At 44.6% G+C, this 9,709-nt stretch overlaps 1 protein-coding gene across 1 annotated transcript in view; it reads left to right on the top strand.

Annotated features, from left to right (window-relative positions):
* The first annotated feature begins 3,452 nt into the window (after positions 1 to 3,452).
* Positions 3,453 to 9,709, top strand: part of LOC147727573 (ovochymase-2-like) — a 455,363-nt gene continuing 449,106 nt past the window's right edge. Inside the window, exon 1 of the mRNA XM_086961618.1 lies at positions 3,453 to 3,768. Within this exon, the coding sequence (XP_086817744.1) occupies positions 3,639 to 3,768 (130 nt within the window). The 5' untranslated portion in view covers positions 3,453 to 3,638. The remainder of the gene's footprint in view (positions 3,769 to 9,709) is intronic.

The raw sequence follows: 9,709 nt of genomic DNA, 5'->3' as shown, positions 1-9,709 counted from the left end.
GGGCCAGGAGGGTCCAGCATCAAGATGGCGACCATGCAGGGAGGGGATTTCCAAACAAGATTACTTTGGTTTTACTTGAATTGTGTTTTAAATAATGCTTACTCCTCAATAAACTGATGGCTCTCATGCAATCATGCAATGTTAATGGACCTGATGAATCTTTGTCAACAGCTGCCACTACTAATTGGGTGTCACCCTCATAGAAGGTGAGATTCAAGTTGAAGCTGCAGGGGTGTGTCAGATTTCACAGATGCTTGTAAAACACGTTTTGTAATCGGAGTCCTCCTGCGTAGGTAGCTGCACCCCTCATCTTCCGCAGGTGAAGCCCAGTCTCTACTGTAGAATCAGGTTAAATCCTTTTGAGGACCGAAGCCTAATACTTGTTAGTTTTTTTAAGCATACTCTGCAAATGTTTGTGTACCTAGGCGCAAATCAACTCACAACAGTAGGACAGTTCTTTCAAATAGATTTACACATAACCGGAGAATAGATGTTAGGGGAGATGCATTTTAAGAAAATTGTGCTAGGTGATGTACTTCTGGTTATTGTTAATTAACAACAGTATAGTGCCCAATCAGCTGTCATTATTGCATCGCAGGGCTTTTTGATAGATGAGGGAATGGCTTTCGAGAACACAAAAAGGACATTTTCTGCTATGGCCCTATTAATGTCAGTCACTGATTTGATTAATCACTACCTGAAAATATTTCTCTCTCCTTTATATAAGTGCTAGCATTCGCCTTGAGTAACACTACCCTCTCGTCAAGCCTTTGAGGTTAGGTCTTTGGTTGTGTTGACGTCCAGCACATGGTAATCTCACTTGTCTTCTGCAAGATATGATTCACACTTGGGCCATGACCATGCTGCACTGCACATGAAACTAGCATGTCCTAGCAAATGTCTAGAGGTGGGCAAGCCAACAAATTGACAGGGAGAGCCAAGCCAAGACTCCAGCTCAGATTTTAGAGACTGTGCAAGAGCCGAGCCCTGAAAATATTAGCTATGTAAAGCATACAACAAACACCACTTAGAATATGGTAAAGTCTCAACAAAATTCAAAAAAGTTTATTTCTTTATTTTGTGGAAGCCTTAACATTAAGAAGGCATGCTATAGCACTGCACTGAGAAGTAAGTAAGATCACGCAATTTAAGTGAGGAAGCCATAATTTATCCTGGTTTTCTGGTTTCACTTTGTACAAATCAGCCTGAAAATGGGTCTCTATTTGTTTTTTCTTATATTAAGTCTTTGTTTTTACCTTTTAGATGATTTTCTGCAATTTTTAAATACAGTGTGAACTCTACCTGAGGGCTGAGCGCTTTACATGATCACCAGTTACATGTGCATCAGTTACTTACACAAGGTCACAAGCATTGTTTATAGGCAATGAAAAATTAAGTGATGTGTTCAGAATCACAGGATGTTGAGCCCACGTTGAGATGTCAAACTGGATCAAAACTGGAAGCTGATGGCCCTGGTCCCAAAATGCATGCACTCCGGGCTGAAGACGGCTGAAATGGCAGAAACCGGTCCCAGGATGCTTGTTTCCGGTCCAGGGAAGGCATGGCTTGGCAGTTCGGACTGGACTGTTCCCATGAGGCACAGGGTCAGACTGATTTGCATATGGCTATGTCTGAACTGGAGTGGCAGAGTGGGCTAAAGAACGGTGATGGATTAAACCCAGATCTATTGACTGGGTGTGAGTGTTTGATTGATTCAGATGCTCCGTCCATCACCACCCCCTTTTGTACCACTAAAGTGAGAGAGACAGGGCCTTCCACCACCCTACACGTTTTCCATATTCAGCATCAATAACGGTGCTTATTGGTGTATTAACACAAATTTTGCTTCAATAAAAAGTGTGTCCTTTTAATTTTGCTGATCCCTCCCATGTAAATGTTGGCACTGTATGTATACTGCGGGCTGTTCTAATCAACCGGTTCTGTTAGAAAGAAGATTCTCATCTTGGTTACATATATGTGAAAGTTACATATAGGTAACAGTGTACAGAGAAAAACATCCAACAACAAGAAGAGAGCCTTGAAAAAGGAACTTTGATTAGGAAAAACAGCATAAACATAGTTTAACATAAAACCACATGTACAATCCAAGCATCTGACATTTTATGCTAGACTCACATATTCTGGGTGTGACAGTATTACCAGGTGCATATCACTGAATTCCAGTCAGTGCACCTTATGACAGACCCGTGAGCCACAGATCAACATAAGAACGGTTTATGAAACACTTTTATCTGACCCATCACACCCCTACTTAGCGGGTGCTTCAATACACCCTTGGCCCATTGTCATTCTTTATGTGATAATCAGCCACAGTCAGAATAGCAATGGGCCTGTCCACAGTCTGTGCCCGGTCCTGGAGGGGCTGCTGCAGCCTCTACAGTTAAATGAGAAGTGTGAGCTGGGTGCAATTGTCGCAGGGAAACAGCACAGCCTGCAGCAATCCCAAAATTACAGACAAAAGGCACTGTAAAAGGAATGATGGCGGACAACGGACGGTACATGAAATGTACGGACAGTTGGTCACCCTATCGCAATGTGGTAAAATCATGTTATCGCTCATTCTCATAAACAGAAAGTACCACACCTGCAATAATGATATGCAACTGGTGCTACCTCCCAACAATAACAAACAGGCAACTGGTAATAAAGCTGATTTTGCTTATAAGGCACCCTTTTCGCACTAGTGATTGGTCAAACAGGAGTATGCCAGAGATGTTACGAAAAACATAGATTTCCATTCGGTACATCTTAGGAATTTCTGACTGAGAGAAAAAGTCATACATCTCAATACATAAAGGTAAGTGAATCGTGGCCTGCATGATACCTTTCCTCGCCACTTTTTTCGACATACAGAGCAGTGGAAACAAAATTTCAAAACAAATCAAACATATTTTACACTTTGCCACAACACCTGCAGTCAAGTTACATATTTTGTCTCTAAAAGACGAAAGGTACAAAGTTACTTTGTAGAAATGCCAAGAGTGTCTCTTTAAAAAAAAAAAAATACAGAAAGAGACAGCGCTAAAATGGGATGTTGACGAATATCTTGTAAGGGGAATTTCATTAAACATTTGTGAAATAATTTGAAATGCAGTCAGATGTGTGTTATCACACGCGACTCTAACTTTAAGGGAGGGAGAGGCACAGTTCTGATCTATAAATCCTCAGATCAAGTTCCCCATGTGACTTTCTGGGCAGAACACACATGCAAGTATGTGCTGGAGAGACAGCTTGTGCTCAGGCTCACTCTAGGCGTCCCATTCTCAGTATGTTCTGCTTGATTCACTCCCAGAACTGGTCAATGCTGACAAATTTTCGTTAATGGATTTAACTTTTATCTAACTTTTTCCCTTGATGAACTTAACTTTTATCAGCAATAGAGCATTGGACTGATTAGGCTGCAATTAATAGCATTTGGAACCAGAAAACGTGTCTTAGTTTGAAAAGCAGTGCAAGGTTCACCTTGGAGGCTTCAATATAGATGAGTCTGATAAGGTGGCGCTGATCCCGCGGATCCTGCCGCAACGGCTGTCCTTCGCTCGCCTCCTCTTACGCCGCATTCTGTGACTACCACAGAGCAGCCGGGCCCAGACACAGCAGGCTGAGCTGAAGGAAGGATGAAACCCAAGGGGCTGACCGATTTGGAGAAGGTCCTCATTGCACTCTTCACCCTCCTTACGGCGGCCTGCGTTGGCCTTGTGGTGGTGTATTTTGTTGAGGAACCCACCTTACCCCAAGATTCTAGCGGTAAGTGAAAAATGTCCTGTGCGTGGACTTCGCTGTTGCACATCTCTTGTAGCTTAAGCAGCAGTCACTTGAATATATCCAGTGCTTAATTTGTGCAGGGGACTGGTGGTGGAGGGCACCAGCACAAATTTTTGTGCAACCTAAGCAGTCATCTAGACAGGAAGCGTTGGGTGATGGAAGAAAGTGGCACAAGACAGAATCAGGACAGGGCAGTCTTGGTATTCAGCCACCTGGGCATTCAGAAGCCCTGTGGCAAACCCCTTAGAAAATCATAGGGCACCTGCATGTTTAGTAATCTTTTACAAAGGAAGCAATGTATATCACAAAATCCCATACAGCCCAAAGAGAGGTTGAAGGAGTGTTTAGGGGTTTCTGTAGTGCATACCAGTCTAGGACGCAACAGAGCACTGAACGGTGCACCAAGTAGTGGTGAGGAGTGAGCCCAAACCATGTAAATGTAGCAGAAGAAATAAGAGAAAGTGAAGGGCCAGGGGGCAGGAAGTCAGAAGAATTGGTAGGGATGGATTCCTTGAAGAGATAGATCTTTCTCTTTTTCATGGCATGAGAGATAGAACAGACCTTCAATATGGGGCTGCTGTTCTCGTTCGGGGGGGGGGTATATATATTGGAGGGCCAGCTCATGATCTTCACGTTTTTGCACTGCCAGTATCTTGGCTCCTTTCGGTCTGCATCTGCATTTCACAATCTCTGTAAGATCCCTCCTTAAATTTTGAGTTTATAATCGTGTGCCCAGGGAGCTGGTACTGATCATTCTTAAATTCTGGGTCACATTTCACTTGTTGTGTGCTTTTGATGTTAGAGAAATGATCAGGATCAATATGCATGAATAGACTACACTGTTACGCCGCATCCAGTCCTGAGTAAGTGACCAAGTTGCTTCACTTTTATGTGTAATATATATATACATTATATATATCTAGATTACGAATGATACACGTTCAATTTAGCATCATCATGTGACGGATGTGAATTCAACAAATTCACAGATGAAGAGGCTATCCGACTATAAATTGTGGAGTAGTGTGGCTCACTGGTTAGAGGCGGCAGACCTGAGAGCAGAGGACGGCCCGGGACTAGGGTTCGATTCCCGGCGCGGCAGGTTTCTGGATGAGGGTCAGCGGACTCGATAATTCTCTCGCCTCGGTGCCCACTCTGATCAGCGTTCACACTCGGCAACTCTGGGCATTAGCTTGCCTCATCTTCACTAACGGCCCCACCAGACCGCCGGGGATGCCTGGTCTCACCCTGGAGATACCCATTAAGGGACCATCTCTCAGGGAAACCAGGAAGGGTTTCGCAGCGGTCGAAGTGCCTTGGGACCCTCCGGGTAAGTAGTGCGCTATATAAATGCCTATACATTTACATTTACATTTAAATTATAGAGGACTGCCAGTCCCAATCGCTTCAACTGGAACTGTCAACTGCGAAAAAATAGATGGCGCTGCCCAGACAAGAAAAGAGAATGTTGTTGCGTCTCGGTCTTGCACAACATCATGGATTGTAGTAAAAGTACAACTATGCAGTTCCTAAAAGGACAAAGGAGGCAGGGGGGGGAAGAAGGCCAGGTGTCCAAAGCGGAACATACGGTGATCATGGGGTAGCTCCAATTAGGAGCTAGGGCCCTCACACACCCGAGGGGTGTCATGCTTCATCATCGGGCAGCTGCTCATTGGGCCGGCGCTGCAATGCCTAACGGGCCCTGCGAGGTAGCTCTGTGTCGGAAAAGTTCTCTGTTTGCCGATGTAAGATGTTGGTGGGGCGTATGTGTCAAGAGTAGAAAGAGGGATGGAGGGATTGTGGATTAAAAATAACTGACGGAGTCCCACAAAATAATTTTGTGAGCTGGGTTCCTCTGCTATACTGACAATAAAGGACTATAACGTCATGGCTGGAGAGATGGAATTATACCCTCCCGAGCTCTAGTTTATGTGTGTAAAGTGCGGGGGTCAACATGTTTCATGCCTTTTTATTGTCCAAAGGATCTTGGTATTTCATCAGGACCATGGGCTCCTCATCTACTCTACTGAGGACGATATGGATCAATGTCTGTCATGGATCGTCCGCCAGTGGTGAGGACTCATATGGTAGTCCTGTGTGATGTGAAAAAGATAGAAATTAAAATATGTCTACTTTCTGGAAACACCTAGAAAGTGGGGGCCATTGGCCCCAACAGTGACAATCGGGAGTCTCGTAAATTAGTGAGAATGGACTCATTTCTGAAGTCCTCTGAAGCACTGGACCTATCTGTATCCGGCTGTCACTGGAAGTAGGAGATAAGAGCAGATGCTTGTCTCGGTCTTGCACAACATCACAGATTGCAATAAAATCAAAGAGACAGACTAGCAGCTCAATTTTCTCTTACTCCCAAGAAGGTAAGCATCCCTGCTCAAAATGAGAGAAAGAAATATCCATGCTTATAACTTATAATGTGTAAACACCCTGTGTATTTTATGATCTACAGTTCAGCGTTGTAGAACAATATCTGTGTAGAAAAATACAACAAAATGAGCCCTAAACCCACGTCACATCACGCAACAGTGCAAGTCTACACCTGGCGATACCTATGTATAACCCTGGGCGTCGTTTGCGTAGTAGCTCTACCAGTAGCTACGCAAAGTGCACTTTGCACTACGCGAGATACGTGTAGCGCTACGCGAACTGCGTAGTGCGCTGTGTGGGATGATTGCATAGTGCAGGATGCTTGTCCGCATTGTGCAATCATTGAAAATGGCATCTCGCCCAGTGCGAGCTGTTGTTTTCTACAGCTCGAGTTGATTTTTACCCGAGCGGTAGAAAACGACAGCTTTCTCAATGTGGACTGGTAGTTTCTCATCGCGAGCGGTCGCGAGCCTACCCGACCTCTCGCAACGAGTAACCTGAACTCCCCGCGTTGAGAATCTCGCCGGGAGGTTTATTTTCCACACTCGCGATCGCCAACTTGAGGACCGCGAGCGAGCAAAAAATGCCAACTATGCTACGCTACGCATTTTTGCGCTACGTGCAATTCGCGTAGCGCAAAGTAGCACAAACTATGCAAGCGTAGCGTAGTTGGCCGCCCAGGGTTACCTATGTACAAGGATAGCATTATTGAAACTGAAATACACGTCATGGACAGGTTCAGATCAGCTCACTGCTTTCTCAGCCTGCCCACCATAGATCAACTGAAGCTAATTGCTCTCCTGTGGTAGAAGACATCCCACCAGCCATCAGCTGACACCCAAAATGAACAATGAAAAGCTTAAAAAAACGGATACAAAAAGTACAACTATACATAAACAAACAGGTTGAAGCAGTAGCTCAGCACCACAGAAGAATACAATTTCACCTTCATAAGGCGTTAAAGAATTACTCCAAGAAATTCTCATGGCTGACTCAATGGAACGGACACAAGGGCTGACTCCTTGGGAGTCCCCACTGATGGTAGTAGCGCCCAAGAGTGTTACGGAACAGCAGGTGTGCTTTTGGGTGGGCATAAGGTTACCAACTAAGCCATTCAAAAGAAATGTCACCCTGGGCCGAATCTGACTGATATGATAACACTTCTCAATGGAGCAGGTAATGCCCAAACTAGACTAGCACAAAGGGTTCTACCAGCTGTAGTTCCATGAAGAATTGAGATACATCATAATGTTTACCACACAATTGGGTCTGCTCCACTACAAAAGACTCCGCTTTGGAGTGTCCTCAGTGGCTGAAATCTTTCAAGAAGCCTTTCAAAGGATCATCAGCCCAGTCATGCATGCATTAAACTATAGCAACGACATCCTGCTATGTGGAGTTTCCATAGAAGAGCATGACCAGACCTTAGAAGTACGCACATTTTGCATAATACAACTTACATTTTATGGGCATATATTTTTGAGCCAAAAACGAAGCCCGAAATGAAATGCCTGCCCCCCCAAGATATCAGTGAGTACCATCATTCCTAGGCATGGCCCGTTAATATGTCTTCTATATAAAATAATATGCCATTATCGGCAATGCTCTTCAAAGGCAAACAAAGCCAGGGCAGAAATGTCAATGGAACTAGTCATGAGAACGGGCCTTCCAGGAAATTAAAAAGAGATTCATCAGCACCACAAACATGGCACCTTCAATTCTACATAGCACACCGGACTCACTGTGGATGCCAGCCCAGTAGCACTGGGCGCCATTCTAGCCTAAAACCACCAAGAAGAAGATGGAGCGCCGAATCGTATCATATCCCAGCTCCAGCCAATCGAACGTCAAAAGATCATTCTCTCAAACTCCCCAAAAAGGTTTGGCAGTACTGTTGGCATGAAAACATTATTACATATTCATATTCGGTATGGATGGACCATCAAGCCCTCACAATAATTTTGGGAAATCCCAAAACAAAAATGCTTCTACAAATTGAGCAAGGGATAAGCAACCTACAAGAATATTCCTATAAAATCCTGCACAGAGCAGTAAAAGACTACAAACCCACAGATTACATATCCACACACCTGCTAACTGTAGAAGAGGGGAGGGTGCTGCTGGTGATTCCTGTGGCCGCTACCCAGTGACGGCCGCTGGAAATGGCGGGGTTATCAGGAGAGTGTAGGCCGTCCCCCTCAAAACTCGTGTCACCTGGGGCACAACGCCCCCCACACCCTTGCTACGGTATTGCAATCCAATGCAAATGACTGTTTGTGCTGGATTGTTAATCCCACCACGACACTTTGCATCTGGTTTACCCATTGTAAATATGGGCCACTGTCCTTCATTACATTGGCCCGGGTCAAGGGTTAAAGGGTAGCTTCACGCGGACTCATTGTGCCACCAGGAAGAGCGCCAATTTGGCTGGGAACTCTGCTGTGCTCATTGTGGATTTTGATACACAGTGTATTCCATCTGCAGCACTGAGCCTCTCATTCTACTTAAGGCTTTATCGCTGAAGCATTATGCACGCAACATACAGTTGCCACGTGTAATATCTTAAACCTCTAACTCCCTCCACATCTGAACTGCTTAGAAAACCAGCAGATCTGCAGCGTAGCTCTTGATGTGGATTAGCACTTTATTGGTTCCCATAATCCTTACAGGGCAAGGTAATCTGACGGCAGATGGAATATCCCATGGATCTGTGCACAGGGATGCAGAGGATACTGCAGAAGAGCGCTGGTCAGCGCATACATAGAGCGATCAACAACCTTGCATAGTCGTAGGCAGTGCTTTAAACTAGTGGGGTCTCAAAGGGGCGTGGCCGATGTAATTAAGGATGTGGCTTAAAAACATGCCAAGCTAAAAATCTGTGCTTAGCACACTGTGCCATCTATGCTAAGCACAGTGTGCTGCCCAACTAGCACTTTGCTGCTTCGTTCATGGCATAAAGATATATAATACAACAAGTAATATTACACCTACAACAGGTCAGGGCTATTGGCTTAGCCAATGGTTGTTAGATGTGTAAAATAAATAAGCAACAACTATGGCTTCGCTGTATAGAATATTGAAAATGCTTCAGTAATGAAATGATGAGACTGAAAGAACTATAGAGTCTCTTTGAAGTTACCTCAAAGGCAATGAAGGGTGGGACTGCTTCAGAGTTAAGACTTCTTTTTTCACCCTGAGGGTGAGGGTAAAAATGGAGAGCCGAATAGAGACGTGTCTCAGCATCTGCTTTTTAGAACTGCCGGTGCTGAGCACTGGCAAGACCCGGCCCACTTAAAGCCCTGGTCGTGGGCTTGGTCAAAGCATGTGAGACTGTGCAGGAAGTTCTCTTGTCCTTCACCCCCAAATTATCACTCAATTGAATGCAGTTTTGTTATAGTTTCTCTTTTTAATAATTGAATTAATGTTAACTCTGGTCTCTACGCCTAGGAAACTGTACTATAGGAAAACTGGTCAGCGTGGAAGCTGTTATCAGATTGCTATTGTCCCGGATACCGCAGAAATGAAGCACAAAATATTTATT

The sequence above is a fragment of the Lissotriton vulgaris genome, chromosome 3_1 (genome assembly GCF_964263255.1).
Source record: "Lissotriton vulgaris chromosome 3_1, aLisVul1.2, whole genome shotgun sequence".
NCBI lineage: Eukaryota > Metazoa > Chordata > Amphibia > Caudata > Salamandridae > Lissotriton > Lissotriton vulgaris.
This window is presented reverse-complemented; position numbering and strand designations above follow the sequence as displayed.